The sequence below is a fragment of the Muscardinus avellanarius genome, assembly GCF_963383645.1.
Source record: "Muscardinus avellanarius genome assembly, chromosome: 10".
In the NCBI taxonomy this organism is placed as follows: domain Eukaryota; kingdom Metazoa; phylum Chordata; class Mammalia; order Rodentia; family Gliridae; genus Muscardinus; species Muscardinus avellanarius.
The window spans coordinates 100,381,172-100,396,774 of NC_137796.1; the positions used below are offsets into that span (position 1 = coordinate 100,381,172).

The 15,603-nt window shown below is 48.9% G+C and overlaps 1 protein-coding gene across 2 annotated transcripts in view; it reads left to right on the forward strand.

Moving 5' to 3' along the window:
• The window catches only part of MYH11 (myosin heavy chain 11), a gene marked incomplete at both ends in the record, with an annotated part of 82,571 nt that overhangs the window by 1,854 nt on the left and 65,114 nt on the right, over positions 1–15,603 (forward strand). For both annotated transcript variants that reach the window (XM_080702417.1, XM_080702418.1), the window contains one exon: positions 7,235–7,391. In XM_080702417.1, the coding sequence (XP_080558543.1) occupies positions 7,235–7,391 (157 nt within the window). The remainder of the gene's footprint in view (positions 1–7,234; positions 7,392–15,603) is intronic.

The window sequence follows — 15,603 nt, forward strand, 5'->3', positions numbered from 1 at the left end:
TTTATAAGAGCCGCAGAGAGAGGGGCAAGAACTATTAAACCTCTCCTCCAGCCCAGGTGCTGTACCTCACACACATTCATTCCTACCACTGGCCTGAGGAAGCTTGTCCCATTTCACAAGTGAGCACGCCGAGGCCCAACCTCTCCAACCAAATACAGAAAGTTCCTCTTGTCTGTGGCATTCCGTATGAAAGTCTTATTATCCTAGGTCTGTCCAAGAACGCCAGTCTGTAGGGCTGGAGGGAAAGTCGGGACCCTTGGGGCCCAGCTGTGCCGTCCAAGGCCTGTCGCCTCCATCCAGGGAGGCTGAGGATGGACCTATGGCGCCATCTCCCTTGCTGTCCTCTGACGCGGAATTTGAGCCCAAAATAGAAATCACAGACATCGGGTGGCTTGTGAAGGTCCCGAGACCCAGAGTATCGCCTGAAGCAGATTAAAAGATGAACCAAAGCTTCAAATTCCTGTTTACGCTTCTCTGGGCAGATGAGATTAAGATACTCTTGGACTTGTAACAATGCACCTGCTCCTGTCTTGAACCTTTCTGCTCAATTGAATCGCTTAATAGAAACTGTTGCCCTTGACGGAGATAACGAAGAAAAGGGGGGTGGGGAGGGAGCTGTAGTAACATCACAGGACACTCATTGGTGGATGAGTGGAGGATTGGTGGATTGGTGGAGGGTGGCAGGTGACACGGTGCCCGTGGCCCAGGCAGCCGGCCACGCCCAGTTTTGCCCTCAGTGATGAGAACTTTCTGGTCTGTTCCTCAAGGTTCCTCTCAAAGAAAGAGCCCTAGCCGGGCGTGGTGGCGCGCGCTTGTAATCCCCGCGCTTGGGAGGCAGAGACAGGAGGATCGCGCAGGTTCGAAGCCAGCCGCGCTGGCGTTAAGAGACCCTGTTTCAAAAATATAAAAATAGGTCTGGGAGTGTAGCCCGGAGGTAGAAGGGCTTCCAGGAACCCCAGTACCACCAAAAAAAAAAAAAAAAAAAAAAAGAGCCCTGGCAGACCTGTGGTCCTCTTGGACCTATACAAGGGTCTGGGACAGCCAGGGGAACCTGTCTCCTTACCTTAGAGATGCAGGCTCTGGTTTCGGAGACATCCAGGGACTTATCTGAGCTGTAGGTCATATATGGCCCGCCCGGCGTTGAAACGCAGCTCTGATTCCTGGTCCAAGCCCCCTGTGTTCTTCTGGGCGCTGTCTTCAGCTGGGTCCTCTCTGCCTAGACTTTACTGTGGCCTTTGTCAGTGGTCAGCTCTGCCCCTGGGGCTCTGCTTGGGGATTCTGGTCTGGAAGCAGGAACCCAGGAGGTGTAGGCTTATTCTGTTCCAGATACTATCCCGAGTCATCCTGCTGTGGCGCTGAAGTCCCGCCTATGGCAGCAGTGCCAGAGACAGAGAGGCACACACATCCCGACTGGTCACATCTGAGTGTAAACTGTGTTTCATCCATCCTCTTGCTTCTCTGTTGACACTGAACCCCATCCTTACTCTGGGGTTGTTTGGCTATTTAGTAGAAGAAGACAAAATTTACTTGAGCTAGACACAAGTCCACAAAGCACATATCTTCCAGGATGTATATTCCACAGCATGGGCCCTAAACTAGGCCCCCACTGATGGGTATCTGGGAGTCTTTAAGCCACGTGTGATTTTAGGAAATACCTGTCTGTATGTAGAACTTTTCTGGTCACGGGCCTTAGCTGTCATTAGATTCTTTGGTTCTATTTCTTTGCCTTCTTATTCCTCTTCTTAGAGAACGGTGGCCCCCGGTTTCTTAGGTAGCCCTCCCACAATCCCACATACACATACAGGAAATACAGAGCCCTTCTACCCCCTAAACAGCAGCGCAGGCCCTGTGCTGCTGAGAAACGTGTTCTTTACATCTGTGCATTTGATGAGGAAGGCCCTGCACCCTTTCACAGCAGCACAATCAGAACTGAGCCCTCCACAGATGGTGGGCAGGTTCTGTTCTCTCTGTTGCTGTAATCAAGACTAGCAAGCTGGGCATGGTGGCGCACGCTCATAATCCCCGCACTTGGGAGGCAACGACAGGAGGATCTACGCAGGTTCGAAGCCAGCCGTTCTGGCTTAAGAGACCCTGTTTCCAAATTTAAAAAATATATAAAAATAGGTCTGGGAGTGTAGCCCGGAGGTATAAGGATTTCCAGGAACCCCTGTACCACCAAAAATAAAAAAAAAAGACTATAGCAAGCCGGGCATGGTGGTGCACGCTCGTAATCCCCGTGCTTGGGAGGCTGAGACAGGAGGATCGCACAGGTTTGAAGCAGCCTCAGCTACTTAGTGAGTGAAACGCTGATTCCAAATAAAATATAAAATAGGTTTGGAAGAGTAGCTTAGAGGTAGAAGACCCCTGGATTTCATCCCCAGCACCACACACACACACACACACACACTACAGCAGAATCACATTCTTACTGTACCGTGTTTGTCTCTAGGACAAATATCCCCAAAGCCGTGACGCTGTGTTACAGCCTCAGGAATAGTCAGACATCATGTACAGAGGGGGGAAAAGATGCTTGGTCTCAGCCTTGCTCACAAGTTGGGCCCAGATGAGATGCCCCGGGGCCTGCGGATCTTAGAGCTTGTATTCTTTCTCCCTTCCCTTCCTGTTCCTGGGACTCTGGGCTCAGGGCTCTGTGGCTGACCATATAAAGTGTCAGGGACGGCTAGAGCTTCTTCCTAATACGGTCAAAAGAAGGAAATCCCGCATCTGAGCCCTGGACCTGCAGGTGGCACTGGGGCTGGGAGATGCTGGCTGGGCCCAGGAGGTGGGGATGTTGAAACCTCTGAATTTAGCAGAGAGGGGGCTCCCAGGGGTGAGGCAGAAACCAGCCAAGGACGGGGGGCTGGGCCAGGTGAGGGCGAGCCCAGTTGAACAATGGAGAGGAGACGGCCAGATGTGGAAGCCCAGCAGGCCTGCCAAGACCTTTCTCTTGGCCCTTGTATCTGGCTGGCTTGGAGATTCAGATCTGCCCGGAAGCATGGGTTAAGTGCCTGCTGTGTGCACGGAGCAGGAGAGGTCCTGGGCAAGCTCGAAGAAGAGACTACTTCTCTCCTGAAGCTGCAAGTGGGGTTGGAAACGCAGTGTCCTCTCTTTCTTTTACTCAGCAAATATTTGCCGAGTAAATATCTGCCTTGTGCTGAGTACCGGAGACACAGCAGCTGACATGCCAGGCCGTGGCGCCCAGGCTGCACCCCGAGCGAGGAGACAGACAGGATTCTGGGGAGATCAGGGGCAAGCTCCAGGTAGAGGGGCCAGCACGTGTGCGGGCTCCAGGCTGGCAGGGGCTTTTGTCATCAGCAAGCTAAGTTAGGACCGATCACTGGAGTTGATCAGGTACCCAGCATACCAGGAAGGGAGCTAAGTGCCTTACATATCACATAGCAGACCCAGGCAGGCGCTGTTGGGAGGCCCCTTTGATGTGTATAAAGGAAGCTCAGAGAGGTTAAGAGACTTGGCCAGGATCATGCAGTTGAAAGTAGCAGAGCGAGGATTCAAACCCCAAACCCTGGGCCCCAATTCTACACCCCCAACCACCACCGTTTACGGCCTCCAGTCTCGCCTGGGCTGTCAAAGAAACCCAAGTTCTAAGGGGCGTGGCCTGGAGACGCTGGAGGCGGGGCTGAGATGGGAAGAAGAGGCGGGACTAGGCCACCCTCCCTGGGGTGGTCACTGATTGGACACTTCCTCTTTGGGAGGCGGTGCCGGGGGCAGGGATGCAAATGAGCAAGATGTGGGCTGGGCTCTGGCTCCACCAATGTCTACTGTGGACCTACTGTGTGCAATGGAGGGCCCAGCTCACAGGGATGAACACAGGCTGCCCCTACTCTAGGGAACCTTCAATGACCTCTCAAGCACTCTTTTAGCTAGTATTTATTTAGCACCGACTGCATGCCAAGACCTGTGTTGGGGCTGAAGAGGACAAGGCAGGGCTCCGCAGAGCGGGCTGCTGGGAGCTGCTGTGTTGGGGGCGGGGAGGGCACCCGCAGCAGCAGGCTGGGGCTCCTTAGAGCCTCTTCCCTCACTCTCCTCCCCTCCTCCCAGCGGCAGCGACTTTGCCCCAGTCAATGCGCGCTCCACCTCCACACACCCTAGCCTGTTTCCCGGACTCTGATGCCTGCTCTACCTCCCGAGCTGGTAACACCTTCTTGGCCTTTAAGATCCGTGCAGGGGATGCTCCCCTCTGAAGTCTCCCTGAGCACCCCAACCTGGCTCTGGGGTGTCTCTCCCTTGCTCCTTAACTCTGTTTATACCTTAGTACTGTCGTCTCCCCTTCGAAATCTATGAACTCTTTGAGGACAGTGGCTATCATGGATGTATTTATCTCCAGCCCCTGGTACACAGTAAGTGCCCAATAAATGGCGGGTGGCTGTTTGAATGGGGCTTCTGTTGGCCCTATTGATTTGGGACCTGGAAGATCATTCCCTTTACACCCCCACCAATCCTATATTTTTGAAGAACTCCACTCCACCCTGCGCACCCCCAGCAGTCACCCAACAATGACCCCTTGCAGACTGCGCCCTGGGGGGCCTGCTCTCACCCCTGCGGCCCCAGCCCTTGGCTGCAGGGACTTGGCTGTGTTTGTGAGGTGGTCTCAACTCTCACACTGTATGTAGGGGTTACAGAATGAAGGAATGCTCCACTATTTCCATTTCTGTGGGAGGGGCATGGGTCGGACCACCTACGAGCCATGTTCCCGCCTGGGAACCGCCAGGCCGGGTTCGGTGCCGCCAGGTTCTTGCATGGTGACTTTGGTCGTTAACCTCTCTGTTGCTGGGTTTGCCTTGAGTGTGACCAGAGATGGGATCTCTGCGCCCTCTCCCTCGGCCACTCCCAGGGGAGTGGAGGGATGGCACACGCGGTGGCATTGTTCCTGGTGTTTACCGTGGGGGGAGCCCTGCTGGGGACAGGATGGGGCCTGTCTGCTGAGTTGTGGCCTCCGCCATGAGAAAGCCAGATGACGTCAGGTGAGGAAGAGTACAGGCGCAGTAGGCTCGCGTGGCCTTAGTCCCCGCCCCCCGCGCCCATCATGCTCAGATAGTCCTGTCCATTGGCCAGGGCAGGACCGCTTTTTCTTATTATGACAAAATGCATATAATATCAATAATATCAAATTCACCTTTGTGTGTGTGTGGCACTGTGGACTGAACCCACGCACACCCTTTCTGCACTACACCCCAGCCCTATTTTGGAGGGGGTGCTGGGGATGCAACCCAGGGGCATTCTACCTCCAAGCCATACCCCCAACCCTATTTTTTATTCTTTATTTTGAAACAGAGTCTCACTGAGTTGCGAAGGGCCTCACTAAGTAGTAGCTAAGGCTGTCTGCGAACCAGGATCTTCCTGCCTCAGCCTCCCAAATGCTGGGATTACAGGCATGCGCCACCACACCCGGCTTTCCTATTTTATTTTTTATTTGCAGACAAAACCTAAGTTGCAGAGGGCCTCGCTAAATTGCTTCTCAAACCTGAAATCCTCCAGTCTCAGCCTCCCAAATACGGGAATTACAGGAGTGTGCTAACATGTCTGGCCAAAATTCACTATTTTTATTTATTTTTGTGTATGTCGTTCTGGGGATAGAACTTAAGGACTTCTGAGCTACGCCCTCAGCTCTATTTTATTTTTTATTTTGAAACAGGGTTTCCCTAAGTTTCTGGGATCCTCACTGGGTAGCTGGGGCTGGCTGTGAACCTGTGATCTCAGCCTCCCTAGTACTAGGATTACAAGCGTGTGCCACCACGCCCGGCTCAAATGTCACCAATTTAAAGGATCAGAGAGAGAGAGAGAAAGAGAGAGAGAAAATGTGTGTATGTGTGTGTGTATGTGTGTATATGTGTATGTGTGTGTATATGTGTATGTGTGTTTGTGTGTATATGTGTATGTGTGTATGTGTATGTGTGTATGTGTATATGTGTATGTGTGTGTGTGTATATGTGTATATGTGTATGTGTGTGTGTGTCTGTGTGGTGCTGGGGTAGCTCTAGTGCCTCATGTATGCTGGCAAAAAATCTACCACTGAGCTACACCCCCAAGCTCCTGGCACATTTTAATTTTTTATTTTTTCTGGCACTGGGGATTGAACCCAGGGAGATGTCCTGCCTCTGAGCTACACCCCCAGCCCTGTTTTATTTTTACTTTGAAACAGGGTCTCGCTAGATTGCTGAGACTGGCTTCGAACCTGCTGCAATCATCCTGTCTCAGACTCCCAAGGACTGGAATTACAATCATGCGCCACCGGCACATTTTTATAATCGCACAAAGAAACCCTGTACCCGTGAGCAGTCTCTCCTCGGTGTCCCGCTCCCCAGCCCCTGGGAACCACAACCCCTTTTTCTGTCTCTGTGGATGTGTCTGTTCTGGGCATGCACAGAAACAGAACCTGCGGCGCATGGTCCTTTGCGCCCGGTTCTTTCTCTCGCGTAATGCCTTCCAGGCTTGTCCTTATTATATCCTGTCTGTTTCTCCTGAAGGATGGTTGTCTTTATCCCCAGTTTCTGGATGAGGAAGTACTGAGTTAATGGCCATGAGCACTGTCTGTGGGGTGAATAGTCATGATGTCTGTCTCGGTGGCTTGGTGACGGCTTCGTCCCCCGTCACGAGGGTGGTAGGGCAGTAACAGTGTCCCCTTTACAGCAGTGGTGGGGGCACAGAGAGATGGTGGGTGGGGCTCTGCCCAGCGGCCCGGCGCGTCGTAAGTGTTCAGCCAACAGCAGCTGCTATTTAAGTTCCTGAGGCTTGGGGAGGAGAAGGGATGCTGGTGGGAGTGGAGCTGAGGTTGGAAGCCAGAGCTATTTAAAATTACACGGCTGGTGGCACACACCTGTCATCCCAGGACTTGGGAGGCTGAGACATGAGGATCGCAGGTTCACAGCCAGCCTTAGCAATTTAGGACTTCAGCAACATAGCAAGGCCCTGTTTCAAAATATGAAAAAATTCAACAGGACTAGGGGTGTCACTCGGAGGTAGAATGCCCCTGGGCCCAATCCCCAATTTAAAAAAAAAATGAAATCACACAGTTGTAAAATATAATGCAGGTGGCTGGAGAGTCCAGTCTCACCCCTTGTTCCTCTTCCCCCATATCTGGACCAGCAGTATACCAAAGGGTTCCCGCTGTGACCCCGGGCCTCAGTTTCCCCACCTCTAACATGAGAAGATGGCGTGTCTGCCGTAGCGCGCTCCTTCTCAAAGTCTGGGATTAAGCTGGGCCCTCTGTTTGCAGACCTACTCTGGCCTCTTCTGCGTGGTGGTCAACCCCTACAAATACCTGCCCATCTACTCGGAGAAGATCGTGGACATGTACAAGGGCAAGAAGAGGCACGAGATGCCACCGCACATCTACGCCATCGCCGACACGGCGTACCGGAGCATGCTGCAAGGTGAGCGGGCGCCGGGGTGCGTGGGGTGCCCCCAAGAGCGCCGCCCGGCCCGGCCCCTCCTGCCCGCCCGCCTGCGTTCTTGCCAGGAATGTGGGCCTTGGCAGGCAGCACAGGGGACAGGAGGGCTGTGACTGAAAAAGGAAAAAGCTGAACATCTGTGCTCCAAGCCCGGGAGGGCGAGCGGAGCAGGCAGCCTGGGCAAATACGGGCATGGCCCCGCTGGGCTCCAAGTACCCGGCCCCGCTGGCTGCCCGAGGGTGCTGGCCAGGCGCTTGTCTGGAAAGGAAGAGAGTGAACAACAGCCCCAGGAAAGACTCAACGGGTCCAGGGGGCTCCACCTTCAGGCTCTGTGTGCGTAAGGCGTACATGAAACAAGTGTGTCTCCCATTTAGACTCGTCTCCCATCCCTGAGACACCTGAGACTCCCATCCCTGAGACACCTCCCATGTTCCAAAATCTGAAACAGTTCTGATCTCAGGCACTTCTGATAAAGGATTCTCAAGCTGTAATACACAAACAGGATGGCAACATGGGCTATATTGACCATACGCCGGTCAGTATTACTGATCTCTCAGTTCATACAAATGAGTGCATCGGCCAGGCAAGACGATGGCAAATTGCAAAAAGTAGACTCCTCTATAGGGTTGGCAACACGTGGGGAACACAGAGAGAAGGAGAGGAGCCCATGGTGCGGTTACCGAGGGCCCAGAGGATGCTGGGACAGGCAGGCTCTGGGGGCAGGACCTGACCTTTCCAGTGAGTCGGATATGAGACTGCCGTTACCCGCGATGACCAGCAGATGGAGCCCTGCCGGGTCTGTCCTGGAGTGGGCTCTCAGGGGCAGGGGTGTCAGGCAGGGGATCCTGCACACAGGCGCCGTCTTCCTTATTGTATTGTGGTCACCGCGACTGAAGGAGTTTTTAGAAAGTTGTTTGCCTGCCTCTTGGGGAAGCTGAGCATCACAGACTGATGGTACTTATCTCATTTGGCATGCTTTTAGTTGCAAGTAACATCAGAACTAAAGCGGCTTAAACAATAGGAGTGTGTTGCCTCCCTAAGAGGGAGGCTGGAGGTTGATGATGTCAGGGTACGTAATTCAGCAGCTCAGAAGCAGGTGTCTTTGAGACTTTGTGTTTTGTTTTGATTTTTGGCTTCCTGACGGTCGCCAGATGGCAGCCATAGACCCAGGCATCACATGTTTATGCTATAATATCCAAAGGCATGGCAGAAGGGGAGGAGGTTAGATTCTTTTCCTGTGTCTGCTCGAATGTTGGTCTGTTTCTCTCTATCTAGTGCTCTCTCTCTCTCTCTCTATTTTTCTTTCTTTTAAAAAATTTTTTGAAACACGGTCTCACTAAGTTATGGAGGGCCTCACTAAGCAGCTGAGGCTAGCTGGGAACCTGCAATCCTCCTGTCTCAGCCTCTCAAGTACTAGGATGACAAGCGTGCGCCACCATACCCGGCTATCTCTATTTTGGAGACTGAGATGTTCCTGATTACTTTGTACCATTTGCTGTTCTTTTCTAGAGTCCAGGGAGTTCCCACTAAATATCTTTTATCTTAAAACCACAAAGAAATAAAATTTTGTCAGCAGCGGAGAATTGGGAGAGTGACATGTGGGTTGGCATGGCTATAAGGCTCTGAAAAGAAAGAGTTGTAACTTTGAAAAATCTTTAATATTATGCATTGCATTCATTCTAGAAAAAATTCAACCTATATTCAAGCAAAGGAGAACATTCCTACCCCTGTCCTTCTCTCACCCGGAGATCTCCAGCAGGGACATTTTGCTGTGCAACCTTTCACACACTTAGCTGAGCTGAATGGTATGAGATTACAGAGATTTTGATCATTGGTTCCAGAGAAATGTTGTTTAAATTGTGGACTGAAGCCAAGCATAGTGATCATGCTTTTAATCCCAGCACTTGGGAGGCCGAAATGGGAGGATCACAGATTCAAGGCCAGCCTCAGCAACTTTGCAATGCCCTCAGAAACTTAGTGAGACCCTGTTTCCAAATAAAAAAAGAGGGCTGGGATAGAGCTCAGAGTTCCTGGGTTTAATTCCCCAGGACCCCCCGCCCCCGCACAAACTTACATTTCACTATAGATAGCAAGAGGAGTGGGGTTTTAAAAAGGTTTGACCAAGCTTTAAAAATTACACTGAAAATTATGAAAATAGGCATATTTTGTTTAAGTATATTATGAATTTGGTTATAATTGCAAATAGATAATTCTTAGATTGAGTATATTTACTTATTTAATTTTTTATGGTTACTAGGGTTTGAACCCAGCGATAGTCTACCTCTGACCTACATCCTCATCCCTGTTTTATTTATTTATTTTTATTTGAGAACAGGGGCTCACTAAGTTACTGAGGCTAGCCTCGAACTTTTTATCTTCCTGTCTTAACCTCCCAAGTCCTGAGATTCTAGGTATGCACCACCACGTCCAGGTTACACTAAGTATAAAATGAATTAAGATTTGATTTTTTTTGTTTGCTTAGTTTCTTTTGACAAAATGAAAAATTATAGCCGGACGCTGGGCGTGGTGGCGCACACTTGTAATCCCTGCACTTGGGAGGCGGAGACAGGAGGATCGCGCAAGTTCGAAGCCAGGCGCGCTGGCTTAGGAGACCCTGTTTCCAAATAAAAATATAAAATAGGTCTGAGAGTGTAGCCCAGAGGTAGAAGGGCTTCCAGGAACCCCAGGACCACCAAAAAAAAAAAAAAATTATAGCCGGGTGTGGTGGCGCACGCTTGTAATCCCCACGCTTGGGAGGCTGAGACAGGAGGATAGCACAGGTTCAAAGCCAGCCTCAGCTACTTATTGAGGCTCTCAGCAACTTAGTGAGACCCTGTTTCCAAAAAATATATATATAATGGGTCTGGGAGTATAGCCCAGAGGTAGAAAGCCTCTGAGTTTCACCCCGAGTACCACCAAAAAAAAAATTATGTGTGAACGTAGGAGGAGCAAGTATTGAGGTGAGAACAGGTGAGAGGCGCCAGCCGGGGGCTGGCTGGTTCACTGTGGTGGGAGCTCAGAGCGCCCAGTGCTGGCCTCTGCTGCCCCAGGGGATTGGACAGATGGGAGGGGCTTTAGCAAAATGGTCCAAAGGAAGCCTCGTCCCTTGGAGAGAAAGAACTAGGAAAATGAACATTCTAAAAAATACATCTTACAAGCTCAGGAAGAATACCTACTATACACATGTATATATATTTTCATGTATAAACAAATGATACAGGTCTCTTATGCCCACCATTTTCCCTACGCATGGTAGCATCCTATATACTCTGCTTCACATTTTGTGAGGGTGTTCCGTGTCAGTACTTATAGGGATTCCTTGTTGGCTTTTAAAAAATATTAGTTCCAGCCAGGCGTGGTGGTGCACGCTTGTAATCCCAATACTTGGGAGGCTGAGACAAGAGGATCGCAGGTTCTTGGCCAGCCTCAGCTACTTAGTGAGGCTCTCTGCAACTTAGTGAGAACCTGTTTCAGAATAAAGAATGCAAAATTGGTTTGAGGGTGGAGCTTGGAGGTAGAATGCCCCTGGGTTCAATCTTCTCTATTATATATGTGCATATGCATATATATATTCAGATTTTTATTAAATTATCTATGCAAACAGTATAGTGTCAAATAATTCCTTAAGGCTTACTAAAAAAAATAGAGAAATAGTTTATCCTTTGCTTCTTTTCCAGAGGTAACCATCATCAACCTTTTTTTTTTTTTTTTTTTCAGTACTGGGAATGGAACCCGTGGCATTATACCTCCGAGATACACCCCCAGCCCTATTTTTTATTCTTTATTTTAAAACAAGGTCTCACTGAGTTGCAAAGGGCCTCACTAAGTAGCTGAGGCTGTCCTCGAGCCGCAATCCTCCTGTCTCGGCCTCCCAAATGCTGGGATTACAAGCGTGCGCCACCACGCCCGGCTTCATCAACTCTTATAACTGATTTTTTGAGCATTTGCCTCCATGTTTGAATACTTAATTCTATTACTGATGCCTTTCAAACGTTTCGGTTTCAGGTATCACCATGAATTATGAATATTTAGCATATCCACCCCCTTGACTAGTCGGCGCTGCCTCATCCCACACATAGGCCTCACTATAGATTCCCAGTACAGTTTATCCCAATTTTGATGAACTCAGTATTCAGTTTACATTATTATGACTATATAAATGCTATTTGGGGTTTATATTATTATGGTTATGTAGCTGTTATTCAGTTTTTATCTCTGGCTGTCTTATGATTACTTTTCCTGTATAATAAATTCTTTTCCTTTGGAATTAGCAGCTACCTTTCTTCCTACCCTACAATCTGTTTTTTATGCATTTAATCACTTATTCTGCCCCAAAGTCCTCCTTCTAAATGTGTTAATCTCCTCTTTATGTTGGTATTGAGGTTCAGATATTGATATTCCCTCCTTCAGGGTTATCTCTGCCATCGCTTTCTGACCAGCCCCAACCCTCTCTATGAGTTGTGTTGTCATCCGGAATGTTCCTCATCACACTTCAGCTTTCTCTTGATACGCTCATGATGTATTCTGCTTTCCATGTTTTCCTCTTTGGTTAAAGGATGTATGTGATCCTGATGTATGGAGAAAGACTGTATGTCCAGAAGACTTGATGTTTCACTAATGTGAAGGGGATAGTTTAGCTGGGTTTAAAAATATTGGACAAGAGGGCCGGGGGAGATGGCGCACGCTTGTAATCCCCGCACTTGGGAGGCGGAGACAGAGGGATCGTGCAGGTTCGAAGACAGCCGCGCTGGCTTAAGAGACCCTGTTTCCAATTTTTTTTTTTAATAGTTCTGGGAGTGTGGCCCTGAGGTAGAAGGGTTTCCAGGAACCCCAGTACCACCAATATATATATATATATATATATATATATATATATATATTGGACAAGAAATAATTTTCCTTCAAAATTGTAAAGAAATTGCTTTGTTTCCATTCAACTTCATTTTCATTTTTGAGAAGACAAAACCCAGTTTGGTTCTTGGTTCTTTGTGTATGATCAGTTTCGCGTTTTCTCTCCCTTCTCTGGACGTTTTCAGACTCCTCTCTCTCTCCCTGTTCACGATGATGGGACTTTCCACGGACCTGTCTTCACCCAGTGTTCTGGAGTCTCACTGGGCCCTCTTAAATCTGTGAATTTGTATCTCGGTCCTTAAACTGTGGGGAGTTTTTATAATTATTTCCTTTATTCTGTTTGCCTCGTTGTGTTCTCTGTTCCCTTTCTAAAAGTCTAATTTCCATAATGGAGTTTGTGAACTGGTCCTGCAGTTTAGCTTCTCTCTCTCCCTCTCCCTCTCCTCCTTTATCTCTCTCCTCCTCCTCCTCCTCCTCGTTTTCTCTCTCCTCTCTCTCTCTCTTTCTCTCTCTCCCTCTCCTTTCTCTCTCTCTCTCTCCTCCTCCTCCTTCTTCTTTTCTCTCTCTCTCTCTCCCTCCCTCCCTCCCTCCTTATTTGTTTCCTGAGCAGTACCTCCACTTTCTCTTTTGTTGCATTCTTAGTTTCTGATATATATATATGGTACTGGGGTTCCTGGAAGCCCTTCTACCTCCGGGCTACACTCCCAGAGCTATTTTTACATTTTTATTTGGAAACAGGGTCTCCTAAACCAGCACAGCTGGCTTCGAACCTGCGCGATCCTCCTGTCTCCACCTCCCAAGCGCGGGGATTACAGGCGTGCGCCACCACGCCCGACTCTATTTTTCTAATTTCCAAGAACTCTTTTGTTTCCTGAATGTTTCTTTCTTTTTCTGTGGGTGTGATAGTCTGTTTCTTGGAGAACACTTCTTCCTCCATCTCTTTTTCCTCCAAGGCGCATACTTTTCTGTTTATTGTTATAAGGTCTGCTTGTCTTGTAATGGCTTTCTCTGGATCTCTGCTGATTCTTGGCTGCCTGTTTCTGTGGGTGTGTGGGGTAAGGAGGAGAGGAGAGAAGCTCCCTGTGTGCAGGCGGGGCTCACTGGCTCTGAGCTTGACTCTTGCAGGGTCCCATTAGTCACTTCTGATGTCTCTGTACTTTTTTCTGGGGCTGATCTGATTCTTCCTAGATGGCTTATACAGTCTTCTGCCTGGAGGTTAAAGACCTAGCTAGCATCATTTTGAGAGTCTATTTTATTATTTATTTATTTATTTATTTATTTATTTATTTATTTTGGTGGTACTGGGGTTCCTGGAAGCCCTTCTACCTCCGGGCTACACTCCCAGACCTATTTTTACATTTTTATTTGGAAACAGGGTCTCTTACACCAGCGCAGCTGGCTTCGAACCTGCGCGATCCTCCTGTCTCTGCCTCCCAAGCGCGGGGATTACAAGCGTGCGCGTCACCACGCCCAGCTAAGGGTCTATTTTAAAAAAGGCTGAGGGCTCCAAACTTGGGGATGATATTTGCATGCCATCTTCCTTCTCCCAGGATGGTCCCTGCTGTCCCCCAGGATGAGACGCCCCCTCTATAACTCTCCTGAGAGAGTCAGTCTACCACCTTCAACTGGCTGTGGGAAGGGAGTCGCTTGACTCCAGGACTGCAGACGGTATCTGGGGTGTCTCGCAGCTTCTTATACATATTTCACTCAGCGCTTGTGTTTTTCTCTCTCCTGTGGCCCCCTCTTCCAGGGGCCCCTGGTACCACAAGTTATGGGGGTTTGGGTAGGCATGGTGTGGGAGTCTCTGACGTTAGGTAACATCAGGGTGCTTTTCAGTTCCCCCCACTGCCATCCTTTCTCTGCTTGCCTGGAACTGTTCTCCACACATCCTGTCAAGTTGCTGGTCTCTCCCGCTGTTTATGACTACTTGATCTGAAAATCCCTTTACTGTCATCTCAGTAAGGTTTGGGGAAGGAAGAAAGCTCAGTGCAGGGGCTCAACCACCATGTTCCTCTCCTGCAAAGTGTTAGTGATGGTGATGGCTTCTTAGGATCTGCTTGCCATGTGCGTAGGGCGTCACGAGAAGACTTTCAATGATCCTTAATTATGGAGCCACTAGGCCGGCAGGACTCATTTAGAGGACCTTTACAATTAATTCCCGAAACTACTATGGTACCTGCATTATGTTTTTTTCCCAAAATGAAAACAATACTGAATAACAAAGTAAGGAATGTCAAGAGCTTTCCTTTTTCTCATGTTTTCTGTAATGGCATTTATTTGTTTATTTTGCAGTACTGGAGAAGGAACCTAGGGACATTCTACCTCTGAGCTACACCCCAGCCCTATTTTTTGTTCCCTCTCTTTCTTCCTTCCTTTCTTTCTTTCTTTCTTTCTTTCTTTCTTTCTTTTCTGTGGTACTGGGGATATAACCTAGGGGCATTGTACCTTCAACATATACCTCTAGCCCTATTTTTGTCCTTCCTTCCTTCCTTCCTTCCTTCCTTCCTTCCTTTTTGTTACAGGGGATAGGTTGGGGGGGAAAGGTGCGTGGTGTGTGTGTGAAAAAGTAACCCCCCCCACCCACTATCACACAGACAGACAAACAGAAAAACCGTGGATTCTTGTCCTAAGCTAAGAATAAGTATTCATCACTTGGACAGCTGCTGAAGATTTAAAGAAGTTTATTAAAAAGGTAGAAATATAGAGATAGTTACAGCCCTGTGCCGGAGCGGGGCACAGGGGGGCAATTCGAATGAAAATGCCAACGAACTCCAGTTTACTGAGTTTTTATCCTGTCTAAGTCCAGCAGGTCCCTCTGATTTTTGGAGATCATGTTACACCTTATCTCCAACCCCAGCTCTGCTTCTGTTATCTCTCCAGCCGAATTTATGGCCTAAAGGGGGAGACATCTCTGTCTCCAAACACAGGCCCAGATTTATGGCCTGAGAGGGAGGCATCTCTGTCTCCAGACAAAAGTTTTTACCTTTCGTCTTCTCCCCCAAAATGTGTTAAATTGTTCTTAGGAATGCAAGGACATGTTAGCTAACCCTGGCTTTCTTAGTAAAGAAGACATATTTCAAGATTGGACATCTTTCCCAGTATTGACACATTAATACATTTTAAACCCTCTTCCCAATACCAGTACACTTTTACTTATTTGTTTATTTTGCAGTACTAGGGATGGAACCCAGGGGTGTTGTACCTCTGAGCTACACCACCAGCACTACGGTTTAGTCTTTTTATTTTTGAATCAGGGTCTCGCTGAGTTGCAGAGGGCCTCGCTAAGTAGCCGAGCCTGGCCACGAACCATGATCCTCCTGTCTCAGCCTCCCAAATGCTGGGA